A 24,888-nucleotide genomic window follows, 5' to 3' on the forward strand; every position below is an offset into this window, starting at 1 on the left:
CATTTGGCCACTCCAGGGCCAGGCCTATGTGTTACTTACTTCTCTCAGCTTTCAGATCTGATCCTCAGTTCACGATCTCAGGGAGGTCTTTCCTAATACCCTAAATCCCATATGGGTGGGCCCCCACTGTGTACCGTGCTCTTTTTGAAATGCTGATAATAGTGATGATCACTGGTCCTGTCAGTCTTCTGCCTGGGCCATGGGTTTCACAGGGCAGAGATGGCTTTTTCTTGTGTGCAGTTCTAGTCACAGGGCATATGATAGGGCCTGGTGCAAAATGGAATGCAGAATTGCCACTCAGTATTTGGATCAGTGTTAAGGACCAAGAAGGCACAGGTCAAACTTGGCAACTGGTCCCAGGGCACACAGCGGGTGGTGTGGGGTTGGTTCAGACTCCGAAGCCCAGCTTCATCTGCTTCCATCCGTAGGTGAGCCTGGGCAGGGGTTTTCCTCGCTCCTCCAGGAAACAAACCATTTCAAGAATTCTTTGTATCCTTTGTGGTCCCCTGGATATAATAAATCAAGATATTTGTTTTTTACCCAATGAGGACCCCTTATTTCTCATTCCTTCTATACCTTTTGTTCCAGCACATAACTGTACAGTGATTTTTTTTTTTTTAAATACTTGTCTTTCCTAACTGGCCTCTCTGATCTCCTTGAGAGCAGATTTGTCTCCTCCATCTTTTTATCCACAGTTCTTGGCACAGGGCTAGCATAAAGGGGGTGGGTCGTAGTGTGTGAATGAGTGAAGAAGGATAATATGGTGGGATTAATACACATTACAGATTTATTACTTAGAAATACGTGGTCTTTCTTCTAATGAACTATAAAGATTTCAATTATAATCATACTTTATATGTGCATAATATTTTATAGTCTGTAAAACTCAAGATCTGTCACATACTTGTATTTATCATACATATGTACTAGCATTAGTGCACAAAATAAAATTATACTGTTAGAGAAGATGGTTAATAACTAACAAAATAACATTGGGCTTTTATTCACATTGACAGTATCAACATTTAAAAAACTTAACAGTATGACATTAAAATTCTAATTTTGAATGGTTGTAATACCATACTTGACTCAACCTGTATGCTTCTTTTGAATTTTTCATTGGTATAAATAACACTGCTGTGGGCAGCTGACTTATGTATGTGCATAGTTATTTCCTTTTTTGACTGTTAGAATAAATTTCTAGAAATGAGGCTACTGAAATATTTGAAACCTATTGTTAAACTGCTAAGAGGCTTACTTTGGTTTCTATTAATACTTCTACGTGACTTTCAAAACACTAGCCAAGTATTGTATCTCCTCATTTTTGTTTGTATTTCTTTTGATGACTTAATTTGGACATTACCCCACAAGTTTATTTACTAATTGCATTTTCTTTTGTCTTCATTGTCTGTTTTTGCCCTCTTTTCTTTTCTCCCCCCCCCTTTTTTTTTTCCAGTTTTGGCCTTAATTTGTTAAAAACAGCTTTCATCCTTTCTATATAAGAGCATTTCCTGAAAATTTTTTTTCTGGTTTTTCTCTTCCTTTTGCTATTTTATTTTTTTTATTTTTTTAAGATTTTATTTATTTATTTCACAGAGAGACACAGTGAAAGAGGGAACACAAGCAGGGGGAGTGGCAGAGGGAGAAGCAGGCCTCCCGCTGAGCAGGGAGCCCGATGCGGGGCTCGATCCCAGGACCCTGGGACCATGACCTGAGCCGAAGGCAGACGTTAACCGTCTGAGCCACCCAGGCACCCCCCTTTTGCTATTTTAAATTAAATGTTTACATAGTCTAAACTGTAGATCTTTAATGTTGCTTTCTTTTCTTTTCTCACTGACTTGAAAAAAAAAAAGTTAAGAAACGTTAATAAAATGGCAGTAATAAGACCAGAAACAGATCCCAGCAAAACTGCTGGTGGTTTTTCATTACATGACTTACGACTTAATTATGTTATATTCCATGAGTGATTTCACAGTTCTTGATGGCATTGGGAGGAGTGTGCTTGGCCTCCACTGACCACCTATTTTAAATTAAATCACATAGTAACAAGCTACTCCTGCTGAGCTCAGGCTTCCAGAACCTCAACCTTCCAGAACACAGCTCCTGGGGAATTAGACAGATGGCGGCTCGATACTTGACATAAAGGCATTAAACTCCTGAAAAAAGCCAGGAGATTCTGCAGACAACCTTTGTGACTTGTATTCTGTGTAATTTGTGCTAACTGTCTGCACAACCATCTGACTGTCTGCTTGGGTAAGTTGTCACTTGAGATTGAGAGTAGATGACAAAAGCAAACAGGATGGGAAAGAGTGGGGAGAAAGCCCATGCTACTTGGCAGCCTGATTTGGAAAGAGGACCTGAATGTGTGTGTGCGTGCGTGCGCGCACAACCCCCCCCCCCCCGAGGTACTTCACTTGGGTGTTCATAACGATCAAAATCCATCAGGGTTAGTATATGTGTTGGTGCTTGGTTCACCTATGCAGAAAATTTGGTGATGGAGAATTCTTCATTACTCCGTGAGGCTGGATAGAAAAGGCATCGGGATGTTATGCTAATATTTTTTGCTCTTGAGGGATTTGGAAGAAGCTGACCTGGAGATATTTGCAAGGCAGGCACAGCATTTATTTGGGTTTGGTACAAGGAGCAGACAGAGTTAGACTAAAATATGTGACCTCATGCTATGTTTCTTGTGATCTGATATCACTTAGTGTTATTGAATAACTTCAAAGGGCAGCTGGGAATTACTGTGAAGACACACACAGCAAAGCCATTTCTCACCTGCTGTCTCTGATCACAGAAGACACAGTTAGACTCACATTTCTCTGCGGGACACATGCAGTAGACCAGCTACAACTTGTTTGGAGAGAAAAGCAAGGGGCAGAGAGTCACCCTGTTGGCCCTGTGTGGGCTGGGACGAGTTTTAAATATAACTAAGAGTTACTTTATTAGAATTAAAAGCAGTAGAGGCTGAGCTTCAGGGCATGGGTTGTTTCCTAAGAATATAATCGTCAAACTTTTAAAGAACATTAGGATCAGCTTGTCAACTGGAGTAGGAATCAAATATGGAAGAAATGGGAGAGTATCTGTTTAGGGTAAAATTTGAGAATTTGTTTCAAATGACAAAAAGGTGTTTTCAGAAGACTGGTGTGGCCTCCAGGATAGAGTAAGATTTTGTTGCATATCCTCTTCACCCGTATCTTAATGTCAGCTTTCTGCAAGCCCAGGATTTGCAGACTGAGTTCATCATTGTCATGGGGGCAGTTTCTGACACTGACTTGCCTCATCCTCATTAGCACCTCTTCACTCTGCTTAAGGAACAGGTTTTCACTGCCTTCAATTCTTCTGAGATCAGAGGATATTGGGCGCGTTCAGGGTGGGATGGCCGTAGACTCACTGCCTTCAATTCTTAATTGCCTTCTGTGGCATTGTTTTTTTAAACTTATCTTAAACTTGTATTTATCATACATATGTACTAGCATTAGTGCACAAAATAAAATTATACTGTTAGAGAAGATGGTTAATAACTAACAAAATAGTTCGGAGTCTGAACTTCTATACCTTTTGTTTTGAAAAATATACAGAAAAGTACAAAGGGTACAGTAATAAATCCCTGTTTATATACTACGCACAGCTAATATAAGTAGGCTCATTGTCATATTTGCCACTCATCTTTCCTCTAAGAAAAAAATTCCAGTAAAGTGATTTATTTTCTTCGCTAGTATTGTTCTACTTCTTTCTAAGAGGTTGTCACTGTCATGAATTTAGTGTGAATCCAGTACATTTTTATGCTTTTGTTGATTTCATATGTCTATAAAAATGACTAGTATTTTATATATTTTAAAAATTGCATGGACAGTTATTATCATATAAGAACAGTATCATAAAGTAGCCTCATGTAATTTCTCAGTGAATGTTATTTTCAAGATCCCTCCATGTGGCTGTATAGATCTGGATCATGATTTAACTGCTGTATAGTGTATGAATATACCACAGTTTATCAATGCCAATATTTTCCTACTGTTCCTGGTGTGCAGTGCACATTCTTTGAATACATGACAGCCCAGAAGTGAAATTGCTGGCTCTTAGGGTTTTCACATTAGAACCTTACTAAATACTGCCAAATTGCTTTTCACAGAGGTCAATAAAAAATAACCTGCGAGTGGTATCTAAGACTTCCCATCTCCCTGTATCTTTGCTAACACTGGGTGGTGACGGACTTACTGCCAGTCTCTTGACTGCAGAATTGCATCTCACTGTTGTTCTGATTTGCAGTTCTCAGATAATTGGAGAGGTTGAATATCTTTTCACATTTATTTGCCACTCCCATTTCATCATCTGTGAATAACCAATTCATATCTTTTGTCCGTTTTTTGTATTTCTTTTGATTTTTAGGAATTCCTGATATATCTGGTTATAATCCTTTGTTAAATCTATTGCAAGTGTCTTTTTTTTGTCATTTGTCTTTCAGTTTTGTATATAGTGTCTTTTAAATTATGATCTAGTCAAGTTTGGGGACCTAGGTGGCTCAGTCGGTTAAGCATCTGAATCTTGATTTTCACTCAGGTCATGATCTCAGGGTTGTGAGATTGAGCCCCACATCGGGCTCTGGACTGGACATGGAGTCTGCTTAAGATTCTCTCTCTCTTTGGATGTAGTCAAGTTCATCAATCCTTTTTTGATTTTTACTTACTGTTTCAGATTTGAGAAATTCTTCCTTACCCCAAATCATGAAGAGATTCTCTCACATTTTCTTTAAAAAAAATTTTTTTTTAAGATTTTATTTATGGGCGCCTGGGTGGCTCAGTTGGTTAAGCGACTGCCTTCGGCTCGGGTCATGATCCCGGAGTCCCTGGATCGAGTCCCGCATCGGGCTCCCTGCTCGGCAGGGAGTCTGCTTCTCCCTCTGACCCTCCCCCCTCTCATGTGCTCTCTCTCATTCTCTCTCTCTCAAATAAATAAATAAAATCTTTAAAAAAAAAATAAAAAAAAAAGATTTTATTTATTTGAGAGACAGAGACAGTGAGGGAGAGAGAGCATGAGAGGGGGGCAGGGTCAGAGGGAGAAACAGACTCCCCACTGAGCAGGGAGCCCGATGCGGGACTCGATCCTGGCACTCCAGGATCATGACCTGAGCTGAAGGCAGTCGCTCAACCGACTGAGCCACCTAGCACCCTCTTTTAAAGTTTTTAAAGATCTAGAATGTATATTCTTATGTGGGCAGGGCTCAGATTTTAATTCTTTTAGATGAATGTCTGTTTTCCAACACCATTAAGTAGTCCATTGTTTCTCTACAGATTTGTTGTATCTCTATCACATTGCAAGACTCCATGGTTTAGTCTGTTTCTAAGCTTTATATCACGTTGTATTGATCTGTTTCTCTGTCTGAACCAGTTCCGCATTATCACTTACAATAGATTGTAGAATCTTTTTATTTACATAGACATTTACTTAAATTGAAAATAATGATAAACTTGTTTCTTCCTTCCAGTTCTTAGACTTTTTATTTCTTTTTCTTCTTTCGCCCTGTTGGCTGGAACCTGCAATACAACATCAACTATTAGAGGTTATTGTAGGCATTAGGCTCTATGTTTCCAACTTTGATAGGAATGCTTCTATAGTTTCGTCATAGTATTTGCTGTAGGTTTTGGTATGCTGTTTGTTGTGGGATTTGGTGCAGGTACTGTTTAGCAGAACAAGGAAATCCCCTTGTATTCCTAGTTGGCTAACAGTTTCTTTTGTTATTATGAGTAGTGATGAATTTTATTGGAAGATTTTCTGCATTCATTGAGATAAGTTCTCATTTAATTTTTTAACATGGGGAATTCCATATACGGATTTGCTGACATTAAAGCCATCCTGTATATCTGGAATTCTGCTTGCTTTTCTGTTTTTGAAATACTAATATTTAAGTATTTTGTATCTGTGTTCTTAACTGATTTGTGTGTTAGTTTTCTTTCATGTACTGTTCTTGCCTGATTTTGACATTGAGGTCTTGCTATCCTCTTTATTTATTTTTTTAATTTAAATTTTAGTTAAACTACAGTGCAGTATTGGTTTCTGGAGTATAATTCAGTGACTCATCACTTAAATACAACACCCAGTGCTCATCACATCAAGTGTCCTCTTTAATACCCATCACCCATCTAGCCCACACCCCATCCATCTCCCTTGCTGTCCTCTTTAAAGAAGTTTAATTCTGGAGACTCTGATGAATGTCCTGACTCTGGTGAGGGCAGGATTGGGAATTTGCACCATACAGGTCCTGGCCTCCTGGTGATCTGCCCTATGCCTGTGCAGCTTAGGATCAGGTGAAGGCTCAGGGGACAGTCTGTAGATCTCCGAACTATTTCTGTGTGCACGTACCTCACAGAAGCTCCTTTTTGTATCTATTGCATCTGAACTTCTTAGGCTAATCCCCTTAACATGCTTTTCCACTGGAAGCTTAGTAACAGCTCCTACCAGTGCATTGTGATGTTCTTTCTGTTAGTCCTCAACCAGCTTGTTTTGGAGCGTCACATCCCTTCACAGTTCTTCTGGAACACATTGGGTCTGGGCTTCTGAAATGGTTTCTTTAACATCATATTGTTTGTTTATTTATATTTATTTATTTTTAAGGTTTTGAGAGAGAGTGCGAGCCTGTGCACACAAGTTGGGGGGGGGAAGGGGCAGAGGGAAAGGGAGAAGCAGGCTCCCTGCTGAGCAGGGAGCCCAACATGGGACTTGATCCCAGGACCCTGAGATCATGACCTGAGCTGAAGGCAGACGCTTAACTGATTGAGCCACCCAGGTACCCCTAACAGCATATTGTTTAAATGCTGCTGCAGATCTTATACATTAGCAGAGTATATTTTAATACTAGTTTTTGTTTAAAAACATCTTTGAAGGATTGGAGATTTGATCAAAGATGCAACATGCAAATGGAAGTCTGGAGGTGTAGACGTTATGATGTAACGGATTAGGAGCCTACTGATTATATTCCCTTTACAGATGTTCTCAAATCCCAGCATCCTTGGGAAAGGAGTGGCTCTGCTTTCACACCAGCTGGTTGACCAGGATGAAGTTAAAGCTGCCGTCCTAGGCTACGGAAAGTTCTACATGAGCCAATTAACTGACCTCACAGTTGATAATGTAGTTTGGGGATTGAGAGAACTTGTTGAGAGCTGATGAATGATGTGTGGCAGTACATGGGGACTGTGATAGGAATGGTGAGAGGGGTTGGGAGTTTGGGTGATGAACAGATCGTGGTAGGGGCGGGCGGGCATTTGGGAAGGACTTCGTAGAGCGGGAGGGAGTTCACACGAGCAAGAGCCTGAGGGGCCTGTGTTTCAGGACAGGGCACCGTGTGCAGAGTCAAGGAGTGGTGGGCTTCTGCAGAGATGGGCCGGGGGCAATGAGGGTGGAAAGGGGGTTGGGGGCAGGTGTAGAGGGTCTTAAATATATCTCATGGGCAGCTAACATGCGCTGAAAGCTTTTGAGTGAAGGAGAAAAAATCCAAAGAGCTGCATTTTACGAAACCCAGTCTGTCAGCAAGTCTGGATTAGGATTTTATTCGAGTTTGGCTGCACATTGCAATCACCTGGAGACTTTAAAAAAACAAAAAGCAAAAACCAGAACTGATGTCTGAGCGCCTCCCCCCCGCCGCCCCAAGATTCTGATTCAGAGCCTGCTGTTAGTCTTGGGTTTTGAGAGTTTTAAAAGCTCCCCAGGTGATTCTAATGTGCTGCAAAGCCTGAGAACGGAGGCCCAGTCCCCTGATAAGATCTTGATGTAGTGTTTACTCATTGTGTTGAGCCACTTCTGGCTGGGCAAATGCAGAATCAACTGGTGGAAAAGTATTTTTAAAGTGCTTCTGTAACATTTATTTATAATATTCCACATACTTCAGTGCCTTGGTTAGAATAACTGTTTTCTCATAAGTGCCTACAAATTTTTACTTCGGAAGTAGATGGTGATAAATAGACTTTTGGAAGGGACCCATAATCATCTTGGGAATTTGGTCACATGGAAAGTTTTTAAATTTTTTTTGCATTAAAAATAAAAGGGCAACAACATAAAACAAACACATTTATCACAGCAAGAATTCAAGAAAATAAATGCAACTGTAGTGTGAAAACACCAAATTTGCCATTATAAAAATATAAATCCTAATATGTAGAATTGTTGAATCGCTGTATTGTACACCTGAAGCTAATATAACACTGTATGTTAATGATAGTGGAATTAGGAAAAAAAAATCCTCAAAAACGTGCTGCTGGAAGAGTGCCAGTTTCCAAACACTGTATGTCCATGGTTTTCAAACTTGAGGATGCATCTGACTCATCTAGAAGGCGGTCAAACTGCTGGACTGCAGTTCCAGATTTAGCAGGCCCTGGACGGCCCGAGAACGTGCATTTCTAAAGTGCTTCCATGTGATGCTGCTGCTGGTCCAGACACCACGCTTTGGGAAGCGAGAACCACGACTGCGTGAGGTCCCAATTTCCAAGGAAAAATGGCCTGACAAAATGTGGTTGCAGGACATGAGTTTTGCTTTTCTTTTCATGCAAGGTGAGGGGCTTATCTTGGCAATTAGGGACTGTAACCCACTCACCTCCTCCCCCCACCCCCTGCCGCAGGTCAAGCCAGTCCTCCCTCCCCCCACATCTGTGTGTTCCAGGGAGCTGCTGCCAGAGCCTTCCTGGGGTAGGTGGACGGGACCATTGTCTAGTCATTCTCCTTACTCTTCTTTCAACATTTACTGCAAAGGGGTCATAGTGTATCCAGTCATACTACTATATAACATATTCTTTCTCTTACAGTAAAAAATTTTTGTAAGTTCGTTTAAAATTCTTTCCCTGCCTCCCACACTCTACCAAGTATGAAGAGTTAAAAAAATCTCTACCCTTTTACACTTCCGCTCCATCCATGTTCTCCTAAAGGTAGGTTCTTGTTGTGTGTTCTCAGTGGTGTTTTGGAAGATTTCATGATTGGCCCCTGTCTAGGTACCAACTTTTGTAAGCTGCTCTGTGCAGCCTTCCTGGTAGATTAGGGGGCGTTTGCAGTACACCTTGGGAGGGAGGAGAAGCGGAAATCATTCTCAGATGTTTAAATGAAACATGTTTCTAATTGAAAGCATGAAGAGAATGTACACATGAAAGTGCCTGGGGGCTGATGTCTGGCACAGGCTTAGCTTTGAAAGCCCAGTCCTGTTCTCCCTTGTGGCCACTTCTGTTCTCGCTGGGTGGAGCCCATTTCCATTCCTGTGACATTCCATAAATAACCGTGGCCTGGTAGGGACCCAGTGATCATCAGTTGGCCAAGAAAATGCTGATAAATTAGATCCTGAACCCTGGAGCTGCATAGTTTTGGGCTTTGAATTCTAGAAGCCTAATTTGGTAAGAGCTCTTGGGGACCATTTTAGAAAAAGCGGTTACTGCCCTCCTCCTGCCCCCAAACATGTACAGGTGCAGAGGCCAAGGTTAAATAACTTACCCCAAGGTCACCAAGGGAGTTGGCTGCATTTTTCTTTGCTTTTTAAGAATCCTTTCCCACTTTTGGAAAAGTTGTCAGCCTAGTGTTCTGGCACTTGATGGTCATTTCTTATCATTATTGGCTGTAACTAATAGGAATCATATTGTAGGAAGATGGGAAAAGTATCTTTTCTCTTTTATAGAAGAACAGGAGGTCAAAGAGCTTTTAGTCGTGGTCATTTGGCTCGTCCATAACTGAGCCTGCTCTGGTTCATATCCCTCATCTATTTTGTAAATATTTGTGGACTGAATCTGACATTGAATTTTATGGGAGATGCAGTAGTGTGATCTGCCCGAGGACCAAGAGTTGAAGTCAAAAGTGGACTGATAACAAAATCAGTTGGTGTAAATCAATGCATTTGGACAAACAAAGAAGAAACTGAAGGAATCCTGTCCGTTGGACTATAACATCAACCTAATTAAATTTAAGTCAGTCACCTCTAAACTCCTCTAGTACCTTGCCTATGATGAAATCCACTTACCTTACCCATGGCCCATAGGCCTGCCAACTTGAAAACTCTAACTGAAGTTCTGGTGATTCAGAGTATATGCATCCTATCAAAAAGGAGATAAAGAGCTCATTTCTTTTTGGTTGCCTTTCATTGTAACAGGAGGAATGGTATACGGGGCACTGGCTTTTAAAAACAAAAGTATAAAAGTGTATGTTGGATGCTTCTCAATCTGGGCATCCTTCTGTCCTTAAAAACAAAAAAGTGGGTTGGATTCCATTTCTCAAACAGTCACTCCAAGCTCAAAAAGCTTATGCCAGATGAAGACTGTTGCACTTTTTGGAGTTTGAGATGGGACTTGGGCTTTTTTTGCCGAGTCTTGTTTGGATATCTAAAATTTAAACTTGAGCTACAGAGCACAGCTTAAAAAGAAGGGCAAAGCATTTTCTTAAGCTTTTCCTTTGTTTCTGATGCATTTCTGAGAGGCATTCTAATAAAGTGGTTAAGAATGATGATGTTGCAGCCAGTTCACTTGGATTCAGTTCCCAGCTCTTCTATTTACTCATAATCGTGTGACCTTTGGCAAGTTACATAACCCTGTGTCTGTTTCTTCATCAGTAAAATAGGCAAAATAAAACATCGACTTACAGCAGTTGCTGGGGGATTAAATTGTTGATACCTCATTAGAACAGTGCCTGGCACATAAGAAGCCATTAATAAATATTAGCTATCATCATCATCTTTTCCATCATGTTTTTTTTAAATTATTTTTTAGAGACAGTGTGAGTGGTGGTGGGGGAGGGGCAGAGGGAGAGAGAGAGAGAGAGAGAGAGAACTTTAAGCAGGCTCCATGCGGGGCTTGAGCTCCCGGCCCTGAGATCATGACCTGAGCCAAAACCAAGAGTTGGATGCTTAATTGACCGAGCCACCCAGGTGCCCCTCCATTGTGTTTTTAAATACAGTTTTATTTTTTTGGGGAAAATCCTGGTGCTAATGTGAAGGCTTTGGAAGAATTTGTGATGTCTATAATGCTTTTCTTCAAAGTCATGTCTTCTGTTGTCTTTCTGCAGCAAGCTGTGTTCCACCGTGCCAGAACGGAGGGATGTGTCTCCGGCCTCAACTCTGTGTGTGTAAACCGGGGACCAAGGGCAAGGCCTGTGAGACCACAGCTGCCCAGGACACCTCGTCACCAGGCTTTGGAGGGCAGAATCCTGGGGCTGCTTCCTCCTGGGTCCCTCCTGAGCAAGCAGCAAAACACACTTCATTGAAGAAGGCAGACAGTCTACCACGAGTCAGCCCCATGGCCCAGATGACCTTGACCCTCAAGCCGAAGCCTTCAGTAGGACTCTCTCAGCAGATTCATTCTCAGTGAGTGTTTTCAATTTGCCTCCACTCAGGAGCACCTTAATTATTGTCCTGGATGCCCTGCATGCCCTGCTTTCAATCACTCTGCTTTTCCTGCACAATTTGCTAAAATCACTTGGATAATGATGTCTTTTCTTTCCTTAAGGTTTTACATGTTATGCTTACACATCAGGTCTCTTAAACGTATTTGGTATATGTGTTTAGCCTCTGCAGGGAAGATTGACCATAAATGTAAACCAAAGCATTAGAGAGGACTAGGGGAATCAAGGTGGGACAGGAATAAGAAAGATAGTTGTTTGTGGCGCAGTTGTGAGTTAAAAAATTCTTCTTTTTTAGGGGTGGGGAGAAGTGTCTAGAGTTTTGAAATAATTGAAGGGAAACAGTGAGGGAAGTTTGCGAAGATACATGGAAATGGCAGGAACTCCGCTCTGCACAGAGAAGGTATTCAAGTGAGCGGAAGCCCTGGGAAAGAGCATTTCTCAACCTCGGTAGCAGGTTAAGTGTCTCTTCTATTAACACCATGTTTTCCTCCCAGTTGCCACCCAGGTCCATTTTTGGTGAATGAGCCTGTGTTCTATTTATGGGAACATGGTTTTTCCTTAGTGTTTGGAAGTAAGTGCCATTCTGAACACAATGAGGACTCCTGGATAAGACTGCTTATCCCTGCCCTCCTCTGAGTGGCCCGAGGAGCACCTCCTCGCCGCCCAGCGTCCTTACGCACGTTGCTTCCTTTTAATTAGCTACTCGACATGTATAACAAGATGTAGAAGGTACTGTATCTCTCACTTGTCATTTGTCTAGGAATGTAAAATACAGGAAGTTCTCCACTTGAAAATGGGCTTGACCCAGAGGTTCATTTGTAAGTCACTTGCTGGGAGTTTGGAATACTTTCCCCCCCTAGAGACAGCTTCCACATGGTGATTAGTACCTAGGCAGCCCACAGAAGTTATTTAATCTGCTAGGATAGATGAAATTACCCTAATTTATACTTCCCCATCAAGCAGGCCACCTACTGTCCCTGCTGAGTGGGGTCCTCATACTTTTTCCTCTGTCTTCTTATTCCCTCCTCACTGCTCTTCATTCTGTTTTTCTTTCATTTTTTTCTCTCATTTCTTCTTATCCTTCAGTTCTACCATGGTAAACAGATTCGGGGGGCTAGTTTGAAATCTAACCACTTTGCTAGCATTTCCCTTGGAGAACACATCCTGCAGCCTGCAACAAGAAGGATTGGTGGTTCCAGCGAATCCGTGGTCACGGCTTACTGCATGTCGGGGACTCTTTTCAAGTGCTTTGTCTGTATTCTTAATTTACAACTCACAGTGACCCCAGAAGGTGGGTACAATGATTAGCCCCCCTTTTACAGGTAGGGAAACTGAGGGTACAGAGTGGTTATGTAATTTGGTCAAGGTCATACACTTAATAAGTGAATAATATTAACACATGTTAGGCTTTAAATAGAGGCAGGTAAGATTCAGCATCCGTGCTCTGAAGTAGAGGATGGCAACTTTTTCTGTAAAGGGCCAGGTCATAAATATTTTCAGCTTTGTGGGACATATGGTTTCTGTTGTAGCTTCTCAACTCTGCTGTTTAACACAAAAGCAGCCGTAGATGATGCATAAACGGACACGTGTGACTGATCCAATAAAACTTTATTGACAGACACCGAAATTTGGATTTCGTATAAATTTCATGTGTCACCCAATATTCTTGTTTTGTTTTTCCCCCCCTTTCAACCATTAAAAAATAATCATAAGAATATAAGAATTCTTATGATTTGCTGACGCTTTCTCTAAAAGATAGTGGTGCTTTTTTGGGCCAGAACATGAATGTAACTGTGTGTCCTTGAAATGATACAAAGCTTTGGTGATACCCTAGCTAGACATCTCTCTTCCAGCATTGTCCTGCATCTTAAAAACAAAGAACAGTTCCGTGCTGAACAGTGCCTTGGCAATCGAGAGTCAGGTTACCGTGCATTGCGATTATTTTTTTTTCTTGTGTTACTACTTACATAAACTGTGAAGTAATTTACAAGCGATCTCATTCATCTTGAATATCACCATCTACTGTTACAGTTTGACCCTCTGTGATGTGTATATATAGATTGTTAGTAAGAACCATATGTCAGAAGTCAGATAAAGGAGGAACTTTTTCTTTCTTTTTTTGGTAGCAGCAGTATAATTTAGAGAAGAATGTTGTGAGTCAAAGAGGTGGCTAAGGTTTCAGCTCGAACACGGCTTTGGAAAAATAAGTCAGTAGATACATTTGCTTCAGAGGCTTCATCTGCTGAATGAAGACCCTTTTAACCATGCCATTGTTAACCAGCCCGATGTGGGGCTCTATCCCAGGACCTTGGGATCATGACCTGAGCTGAAGGCAGATACTTAACCATCTGAGGCACCCAGTTGCCCTAATTCTGACAATTTCTTAATAAACTTTTATACGTTAATACATCATACTAAAATGTACAAGATCCATTTCTGCTCTTGAGGAGGTTTTGAAATGATCTATGAGCTGTAACTTGCAAGAGACGCCAAGGCAGGGGTGCAGTTGGCCCACAGATGATTTTAGGTAATGACCTAATCACGTGAAACCCTATTTAATCAAACCGCCAAAGAACACAGATGATAGGACCATTTTTGGCTACTTTTGGGAGATTTAACAATTCTTAAGTTACCTTTTTTTTTTCTTTTAAGATTGCCTCCTTTAGGGGGTTTCAAGGTTTTGTTTTATTTTTATCTACTGAAGGAGATTGATGAAGCCCCCTTAAGGTGCTTGTAGACATAAAGATAGCTAAAATATCAAAATGTGTATTTAGTGTTATACTCATCATGTGGCATACGAAGCCCTTCAGTCTTGATCATTTATTACGCAAGCTCTTATTGAACACATTCTGTGTCCCATGCATGCACCATTATAGGGGTGCAGGATACAGAATGAACGAATACACAAAATGTCTGCCTTCCCGGAGCTTATGGTCTGCAAAGTGGGAGACATTTGAAAGTGGCATAATTAAACCATTATCATAAGTGCTGTGGTGAAAATTGTAGTCAGGGGCCAGGAGTGCTGTGTGGGTGCAGGGTTGGAAGGCATGAGGGCTCTGGTGGTCTTAATCGGCTGTCAGGGAAGACCCAACTGAGAAGGTGACATTTAAGCAAAGGCCTGAAGGAAGTGAGAGCATGAACCCTGAAGACGGGTGTGTGCATGGCATGTTTGCAGGAACAGTGACTTTAGTAAAACTGTGTAATGTTAAAACTACACGTTTTACGTAGGTGAGCCGTAGATGAATTGGTTTTACCTTTGGCCAGATTGGTTTTAGAGAGCTTGACTTAGGACCAGATACTGAGTTCTTTAGGAAATCAAAGGAAGGAGCAATTGTTTCCAGATTTTGGAGTGTTGGGAAAGTGGGGGTCCAGGGATGGCTCTAGAGAAGGTGAGCTTGAAAAAATGGTGAAATTTGGACACAAAGAACTGGATAAGAAGGGCATTTCCAGGAATGGCAACGATGTGACATCAGAAATCATGATGTATTAGTTACCCACTGCTGTGTAACAGATCACCCCAAAACTCTGCAGCTTCAAACAATAAACATTTATTGTCTGACAGTCTCTGTAGGCAAGGAACCCAGGAGGTGCTTAGCTGGGGGTTGTGGCTCAGTGTCTGTCATGAGGTTGCAGTCTGCAGGGGCGGCTCGACCAGGGCTGGCGTTCACTCATGCCCATGGCCGTTAGTTAGCAGGATGCTTCACTTCCTCTCAACGTGGAGCTCTCTGCAGAACTGCCTGAGAGTCCTCACAGCATGGCCACTGGCTTCCTCCAAGGCCAGTGATCCCCCACTGGAGAGAGCAAGGAGAAAGCCACAGAGCCTTTGTGGTCTTCAGTCTTGAAAATATACACCTTCACTTCCACTACATTCTACTCATTAGAAGTGAGTCCCTAAGTCGAGTGCATCCTCAAAGGAGTGAAATTAAGCTGCTCTGCTTGAAGGGACAAATTATCAAAGAATTTTTGGATGTATTTAAAAAAAAAAGACTACATTTAGGATATGATTTGATTGGAACTTGATATAGATGCAGACTAGTGGTAATAAAAGGTTTTAAGGATTGGTTTAAAAAACCAAGTTTAACACTTAAAATTTTAACAAAACAATTCCAAAAAGATACAACAAAGCAAAATAGAAAAAAAGAAAGGAATACAGAGGGAAACTATAGTTTAAAAGAGGCTTAAGAAACATGCTAACTAATCACAATGTTTGGACTATGTCCATCCTGATTCAAGAAAAATTGTAAATAAAAGAAAAAGATGATGATGTATTAGGTGAATCATGAAAATGATGACATTGATTGGAAATTTAATGATAGAAAAGAATGATTGTTGATTTGAGGGTCTGTGATGAAGATGTTATAGTTGTGTAAGGAGAATGATATTAAAGTATTTGCAGATGAAGTCATACGCTGTCTGAGCTTTGATTGAAATTATTCAGTGGGTTGAGGTGTAGAGGTAACACGATTGGCCATGAGGAGGTAATTACTGAAGCTGGATGATGGGTCCATGAGGTTTCTCACAGAACTCTATTTTTGATGTTTTCTGTAATGAAGAATAACAACAACAATAGAACAAATCAAAAGAAAATTTCAAGTGGGAGGAAGGCTGTGATTTTTTTTTTTCTGCCTTGGAAAATTAATCTGGCTGTGGTATCTGCAGTGGATTAGCCTGAGAGGTCCCTGGAGGATGGTTCTGTGACAGGTGTAGAGGAAGGACATGAACTCAGGAGTGCCTATAAATGAAAAACCTTGGCATGTCATGAAATGTGGGAGGCAAAGGTAAAGAGGATTAGGTATGATCCAAGCTTGGGACTGTGGGAGGAAGGGGGGATGTGGAAGTCTTCTCATCCTGCTGTTTTTGAAAGTTTTTTTGGTAATATCATGGATCTCCAAGGTCTTTGAAGTGGTTGATACTTGGTGAATGGATGGTCTCTGACAGAGCTTTATGGATGAATAGGCGGGATCATTTTCTCTTCCCTGTCAGGGACTAAAAGCAAGTGGGTATCAGTGGTTCATGTCTGGACACTTGGTCAGGTATTGGTTTGGAAAGACCCTGGCCAGGGCATCCTGGTGGTAGTCACTGCTGTAGATGGTAGTTTCATTCATGCTTTTCATGGAAGTTGTTCATTATTATGGTGTTCCTTTTCCCAGTTTTGGCTGGCCCACATCACAGCTACTCCGTAAGCTAAAAAAAGACCAAATGTTGCCTCCTCATGCTGTATGCAAATTTTGACAGCCACTTCCGATTCTTTGAACTCCTTCTTGACTTTATAATATGGAAGTCCTTAGAAAATTCCATATTAACACTTCAGGTTACTCTAGGATTGTATCCTGTAGATGTTCTCTGTATGGAGCTGTCAACGTATTTGTTGAAGAATTGCCACTTTTAGGTCACAGGTGCATCTCTAGCGTCTGTCTTTCATCCTCTATGTAAAAAGGTGTTAATGCTTCTAAGTTATGGCGGGGAGACTCGACAAAGGAGCAAAATTCAAAACTGTTCAGCTTTCCAGAAATTTTTCATCACCTGTCAGTATAATTATTCACATATATATTGAAGTGCCCCATAAAAGTTTATCGTTAGTCCTCAGCGTTGCTCACTGAGACTGTTTGGACTTGTGTAAAATGTTTGTCTTTTTTTTTTTTTTTCAAGATTTTATTTATTTATTTGACAGAGAGAGACACAGCGAGAGAGGGAACACAAGCAGGGGAGGTGGGAGAGGGAGAAGCAGGCTTCCTGCCGAGCAGGGAGCCCGATGTGGGGCTTGATCCCAGGACCCTGGGATCATGACCTGAGCCGAAGGCAGATGCTTAACGACTGAGCCACCCAGGAGCCCCAAAATGTCTGTCTTTATCCATGTTAATCATGATGGATGTTATAGGCACTGACCATGGAACCACAAGTGGAGGTCATGAAGACCATTCTTTAGCTGCCAATGTCTTTTGGTCGTTAGAGAGGGTTGGTACAAATGACCACTGCTTTGCCAAATGGAAGCTGTTATCTGTACGGTATAAGGAGGAAGCACTTTTGAAGGAGACACTGTACCCAGTTCCCTCTCTTGGAGCTTGAGAAGGAAGTCTGGTTTTACTCAGGATATGGATGTCAAATCTATCTAGGGAGCCCACATGTGTCCCATCTTTTTTCTTCCCTGGTGATGGCTATTTTCATCATCTTATGGTGTCCTGATGTTAGAGAGGATGGTGGTTCGTTTCCCTGGAAAAATCCTGTCATGTCTCAGTCCAGGGGAGGGGGACTGCATTTATCTAATGGCGTTAACTCTCCCTCTTTTTCATTCTCTTCTTCCCAGGGATGCGGTGAAGAGAAAGGAAGCAAATGAGCAAATGTTCTTTTAAAAGACAGGAGTAATTCAAATGCATTCTATATTTATCAAGTGAGCTCATAGTATGCCAGATATTTTCTAAATATAGGCAAGGCCCTTTAGAATCCACATTGAGATGATGGGTTCCACTTTCAAAGTTCTTGAGAACTGAATACATTGCATTTACCATGGGTCAGTGGATGGGAGGCAGTGCTGAGTGATGTCTGGGCTGTGGAGAAGACAGTGCCACACTGTCCTTTATCTCTGCCCTGTTCTTACCTTCCTGGCACCATGGTTGTGAATCTTAAAAAAAAAATCAAAAAACAACCAAAACCCAAAAATGATATGTTGTGATATCTACAAGGGTGGGGGGCTTAGTGTAATGTTCTTTCCAGTACTTCCTCCTAATTAACAGCAACAACAACAACAACAATGAAATGTAAGCTCATTCACTTTATTTGGACTTTCTCATACTACCCTGAAAGGGGGGGAACCTTCATTATAAAACTACACCAACAGTTAAAACTTTGGGGAGAAGTTTTAAGCGTTTTGTAGCATAATTATTGAGATTGGGATCTTACCTGAACTTATGAAAGAAGTCAAGAAAATGGTCAATACTTGAATGGGCAGTTTCCCCAAATGATATCTCAGCCTGGGGGGGGGACCTTGCTCAGTATTGACCCTCACCCCCCACTCTGCTGATCGTCCCACAGGGCTCCCTTCTGTAGCTTCTTCTACTCCCCATTATCATAACACTCACTACACAGTCTTTCATCTCTTTATTACCATAGGTACACAGAAGGGCTACAATAAATGTTTAATACATTTTTTGAGTTATTTCTAGAGGAAAAAAAATAAGGTCTAAATCCTTGTTTGAGTATTGTCTCATGAATACCTACCTATATTGCAAGGAGTTAACCTTTTTCTCTTGGAATAATGCTGTTTGCCTTTGGAAAGCCCTGAACGTTTTGCAGAGTAGTTTGCATTCCTGGTGTATCTGGTCTACCTAACATGTCTATGCAGTGAAGGTCTTGATCCTACTTTCTGATGTGGAAAAAAAGGCACAGTGGCAGACAGTTGACGAAAAGAAACTCAATCCAAGGATTTTAGTGTACATTTTATGACACCGTAGGGATGGGGTGAGAACTCATAATTTGAATCAATGATTGCTTTTATAATTTTATATGCATATTTTAAACTTAAAAAATTGAAGTTTAATTGAGATTACATACATAGAGTCCACAAATCAGAAGTGCATTAAGCCTAGCGATTATCCCAAAGCGATAACACACTCCTGTAAGTACCATACACATCACAGAGTAGAAAATTGCCAGCACCACATAAGCCTCCTTGTTCCTAGATCTGCCTTCTCCCTCCTTCCCAAAGGGAGCTGTTGTCTGGACTTCTAACACCAGAAATCCAGTTTTTCAACAGCATATCTATCAACGAATCATGTAATGCATATTTTTTCACTCCTTGTTATGTCTGAGATTCATCTATGTGGTTGTGCGTGGCTGGAGTTCACATGTACAGGGCCAGAGACTATTTCATCGTGTGAATATACCACAGTCTATTATTTATTCTGCTCTTGATGGATGTTTGGAATTTTTCTAGGTTTTGGTTCTTAGGAATAATGCTGTGGAGGTAGGTATGTATGGGAATTCCAGAAGAAGACCTTTGTGAGTTCATCAGAAAACCACTCCCAACGGGACATAGCAATGCCAAGGTTTGAGAAAGACTTCATGATCCATTGTATAACGTGTGATCATATTAGTATCATCTGTTGGTCAGCACTATTTTGTTTGTCAGCACTTAGGGAAGATGGTGGGTGAGATGGTGTTTGAGGAACTGGAAGCAGGGAATCTTTTTTTCCTGAGTGGGACTTGGCAGGAAGAGTGCACTGTGGGATGGGGGTGGGGGAGGCAGGGGAAGGAGAGTGGAGGGCACTTGTGCATTGCCCTGTCTGCACCCCGCCGAGTCCTACGAGGAAAGCTTGGCCAGGAGTAGTTTTGAGATAGAACCAGCAGCTGACTGGGTTTAAGTTCTGATGAAAGGTACATAAGGAATTGGAAACTCAAAGTGTGTAATTAAAAAGCGCAAGTGCTGGGATAGAGTTTGCTGTCCAGTTTCATTGCTAGAAATCAAGATGATGTTTTGATGTTGTGTACTAACAATGATAGCTTATATTTACTGAGTGTTTATGCTGTCCCAGTTCCCTTTCATCTGCCTCTTCCTTCTTCCACTTTTAAGGACACTTGTAATTATATTGGGCTCATCTGGATAATTCAGGATAACTTTCCCCATCTCAGGGTCAGCTGATTAGCAGCCTTAATTTTATTTGCAACTTTAATTTCCTTTTGCCAGGTACCCTAACATATTCACAGGTTTTGGATGTGGACATCTTTGAGGGGCTTGGTAAAATTATTTTGGTAATAATGCTAAAGCCATTATTCTGATTTCCAGAGTATTTTCTCAAGGACCCAGTCTTGTTTTTGTGATCTTCCCTGATACTCAAGAGTGAGCCATAATCATAAGGGATAGTAAATAATCATCAAATCACCCTCAATTAATAGCATAGCCAGACCTTATGACTCTGATAAAAGTTAGATTTAAGCACTTCACATAGATTTAAGGCCTAAATGTGGCCGCCACTGTTCTCTGAAGTCTTGGGACCAGCACCCTCAGGCACTTGTAGTGGCTGGAAGAGGGGAAAACCAAAATCCTAGAGCTGTTCAGGCAGCAGGAGGGGCCCTTAAGCCCTTAGTCTTGTGAAGCTTGGGATTGAAAAATCAACACCACTCATAAACAAGTACTTTTTGACATACAACAGCCCCAAGCACTAGACAAGTGGGTTGCGGGCTCTGATTGCAGCCATCTTGGGGGAAGTTTAGGAAGGGATGGGCAGACATGGAGAGGAGTGGGGAAAGGGCTAGGAATGCCCCTTCCTTCCATAATTCGATGGGGGCCCTTAAGCCTGATAATGTATTTCCTATATGATTATTCTGTGTTGAAATAAATTTGTGCACTGGAAATGAATTAGTTGTTCAAGGACTTGCTGCAAACTGATGAAGGAACTGGGGTGGAAGCACACACGGATCCACTGATAAGCAGCTGGGACAGAATGCAACATGGTGGACACATGGGACCCATGAGCTTTAGCCCTGGCCTGCATGGCTGAGCCCAAACTGGAGAATATGTTTTCGAACCTGACTTTGGGTGTTGTGTAGATTACAGTAAAAATTCTTCTTTACATTTGGGTAGGTCTGGCATTCCATAGATACTGCCCATGAATCCTTCCAGTGTGCCCCTAGCGTTGCACTAAATCCTCTTTCCTTGTTTTCCTTGGCTTAACAGTTTATGTGCAAGCAATGTGTAGACTATATTTTAAGACTAAACTTTTATAGCTATTCTCTGCCCCAGCGTTGCCTGGGATCAGAATAAAAAACCTGTAAGATGTAAGTCCCACGTGAGGGAGGTGATGAGTACAACTCACATTATAATAAGCATAAACAGGAAATAAAAAACCAAGTTAATTTGTGTGGTAAACATGCTTAGTTAGTATGTTTTCACTGTGGTTCTCAAGGTGAAGTATATTTTTGACCTTTTTATCTGTTCCTTGAATGTGTTAGAGATGACCTAGCAGAAAGAGCTGATCCTATGGCCCCAGAGGCAGGAACTTCTAAGTGGAAAGAGTGTCTCCTTAAACACTGTGGAGAAAAGAAACCCCAGATTTCACTAATCCAGGAAAAAATGACTGTCATTTTTCAGGACTGCTATTTCTGGACAAGATGTTTGTGTGTTTATGCAGGATAGCAGGAGGAACTGGGAAGACTGGATGAAATTAAATCGTGGATTGGAGAATGTTCCTATACCCACTAGGGTTAGGTGGGATTTTATCAAGTATGAAGTCTGGTCCACAACTGGAGGGATCTTTTCAAAATATAAGTCTTGTCTTGCCCTGCTCTACATAAGAGCCGTCAGTGGCTTCCAGTGCTCTGAGGATAAAGATGAGTTCTCCCCTCCCGGGACATCAGACTCCCTGGTCTCACCTTGTACCTTATCCCCTGGTTGTCGTAATGCGCAGGCACCAGCCTGTCACCATGTCCCAGGCAGCTCCTTAACCCTGTCCAGCGCCTTCCTGACCCTTTGTCTGTCTGCAGTCTGCCCCTTCCCTTGCCCGTGCTCCTCTTCCCTGCTAACACCTGCTCTTGTTACTGATTTCCGTTTTCTCAGGGAAGCATTCCCTGAGACCTCTGTTATTCCCTCAAAGATGCTCCCGTGACACCATTTCCCCATCCCCTCCCTTCATAGCATTCACTTCAATTTGTGTGATTTACTCTTCTTGGCATGATGCTCCCTCGGTGAATGGATACATGTAGGTGATACTAACCCTACTCTGAATCCAGAGGTCCGACCATGCAGGAATGCAAATAGTGACCCAATGGCTAAGCTGCCTCAGTTTCCTCAAAGTAATCCGAAGAGCCCAGTCTAATGAGTCACTGATGAGAGGAGGCAAAATTTGACTCTGTCATCCCCCACCCCATTCTGGGGCAGCAGTTTGGCCCTGACATCGCATCCTTACGGTGGGGCTTCTAGGTGATGCTAGGACCCACTTGCTGTGTATCTCTGACCGTTACAAGGATTTTTCTTTGGTCAGACTCTGTTTAGTTCTCTGGATCTTCTCCTCTTGACCTTTGCAACGTCAGGTCTTCTTGTTCCTTGCACTTCCTTGAACGCCAGTGACCACTGAGAGGCACGTTAGCAAGCCGAAAAGCGACCACTAAGCTCAGGCAGCCAGTCTGAAATGGACACAGAAAATCTGTTTTATGAGCTTGAATTTCCTAGTCCTCATGAATATTTAATGAAATATTAATTGATTTGTACCTTGATGGAAGATTGGGCTCAGTTCTCAACAGCAAACAGGGAGGGACAGGCAAACTTTAATTATTTTTATTTAGAGCTATTTTTCACTTATAGTGAAATCATTTTTCACTTAGACTTTATATGTTTCCAGAGTTACATGATTCATGGAGTTAGCTCTCACCGAAATGCGAAGAAATATTTTATCGATATCAGTGTCTTTGAAAAGAATTAATCCTGGTTTTTTGCCCCTTTTGAGAGTTATTTGAGTGTAATGGGAAATGGAACAAGAATGTATTAGGTACAATCATTTTTCCATCTTCCAACATCTTCATCCAGCACAGATCATAAAATTTTATAACTTAAAAGGATGAATGTCTTGCCCAGAGTCACATGGGTGGGTAGTAACAGAGCTGGGACTTGAACCTGACCTCTTCTTAGTCTACATTCTCCTTGCTGTTTTTTATACACCCTTGTCTGACTCTTTGCTGTCAAAATTATGAAAAAAATTGGCACAGTATTTTTGAAGCCCCAAACCTAAAAAAGATAGAGGAGTGGTGAAAAATTTGAGTTGTTAAGTGAATTTGCAAGTAAAACACTGTTGTTTGACAAAAAGTTATTTATTTTCAAAACGATCAAGGTTCACTTACCAAAATGTGTCCTGTCTCAAGGAGAAAATGCGACAGTTACTTCTTTATTCTAAGTTGCCAATGTAGAAGCTGTTTTCAAATCCTTAAAAAGTAATTGGACTGTCTGCCACAGACACAGAACCTCCTTTTTAAAAATTCTCATCTTACGGCTTTTTTTTTTTTTTTAAAGATTTTATTTATTTATTTGAGAGAGAGACAGAGAGAGAGAGCATGAGAGGGGGAAGGGTCAGAGGGAGAAGCAGACTCCCCGCTGAGCAGGGAGCCCGATGCAGGACTCGATCCCGGGACTCCAGGATCATGACCTGAGCCGAAGGCAGTCGCTTAACCGACTGAGCCACCCAGGCGCCCCTTTTTTTTTTTTTTAAAGATTTTATTTATTCACATTAGAGATCGAGCACGAGCAGGGGGGAGGAGCAGAGGGAGAGGGACAAGCAGACTCCGCGCTGAGCAGGCTCAGGGAGTCCCACGTGGGGCATGATCCCTTGACCCTGGGATCATGACCTGAGCTGAAATCAAGAGTCAGATGCTTAACCAACTGAGCCACCCAGGCGCCCCTCATCTTAGGGCTTTCTTGACATAGGTATCACTTTTATTGCTTGTGAAGTGCACTGCCTTTATTCTTTGCTGGATGTTGGTGTTTTGCCAAGTGCTGGTATTTGGAGATTTGATGGACAGAGTCTAAAGTGAGACATCATTCTTCCTTAATTTGTTCAAAGCCTCTTTATGCAGCAGCTAATCCTTCTTAATTATATTTCTAGGAAGGATGTTCTTAACTCCAACAGGAAGACGACATAGACATTTTGAGATTATTAGGATACACTTCACTCTGAGAAAAGGAATTTGAGAGGAAATGCTTTCTGTTTCCCCTACCTCACTCAGGGAGTACAACAACCATGCACCTTCTAGGCCCTCCACAAAACTCTTCTCTTTCTGTTCCTCTTCTATTGCTGTAGCTCTTCTTTATCTCCTGGCTTAATGAAGCTATTTTGAAGGAGAAAAAAAGAATTCCTAAAAAACCCATTTCTACGAATGAGGCAAGCATTTCACAACACAATTGCTTGCATGTCTTGAAAGGTGACTTGTGAATGTAAATAGCTGGAGAATTTAGTGTCCTAGAAATATATGTAAGGTTGAAACACTTTGCAGTCTCCTTGATTTAATTTCTTTGTTGCCACGTTGCTTTGTATTAATTTAAATAGTGATTTTTATTTGAAAATAAATAGGTTGTATTAGATCATTTCAGATCCTTGATAATTTGAACAGAGTACATGTGGTCACTGTCAAATAAGACATTGATAAATCAAATGAATTACAGTCTGTAAAGCATTAGTGGTTTTGAATATTCCTGTGGAGTGTGATTTTATCACATTACTCACAGATAAAATTCAGTTTGCTTTTCGGGCGCCTGGGTGACTCAGATGGTTGGGCCTCTGCCGTCGGCTCGGGTCATGATCCCAGGGTCCTGGGATCGAATCCCGCATCGGGCTCCCCGCTAGGCGGGGAGCCTGCTTCTCCCTCTGCCTCTGCCTCTCTCTCTCTCTGACTCTCATGAATAAATAAATAAAACATTATAAAAAAAATTGTTTGCTTTTCTTATTTTTTTTATTGAGGTTGAAAAGTTTCCAAATGTTTATTAGCCCTTTGTATTTTTATATGAATAATCTATTAACATTCTTTATCCCATATAAATTTCTATTTACA

At 41.5% G+C, this 24,888-nt stretch overlaps 1 protein-coding gene across 1 annotated transcript in view; it reads left to right on the top strand.

The window, feature by feature from the left end:
- Positions 1-11,031: 11,031 nt before the first annotated feature.
- The window catches only part of LTBP1 (latent transforming growth factor beta binding protein 1), a 350,994-nt gene continuing 337,137 nt past the window's right edge, over positions 11,032-24,888 (top strand). Inside the window, exon 1 of the mRNA XM_044918765.1 lies at positions 11,032-11,323. Within this exon, the coding sequence (XP_044774700.1) occupies positions 11,058-11,323 (266 nt within the window). The 5' untranslated portion in view covers positions 11,032-11,057. The remainder of the gene's footprint in view (positions 11,324-24,888) is intronic.

Source organism: Neomonachus schauinslandi, chromosome 10 (genome assembly GCF_002201575.2).
Source record: "Neomonachus schauinslandi chromosome 10, ASM220157v2, whole genome shotgun sequence".
NCBI lineage: Eukaryota > Metazoa > Chordata > Mammalia > Carnivora > Phocidae > Neomonachus > Neomonachus schauinslandi.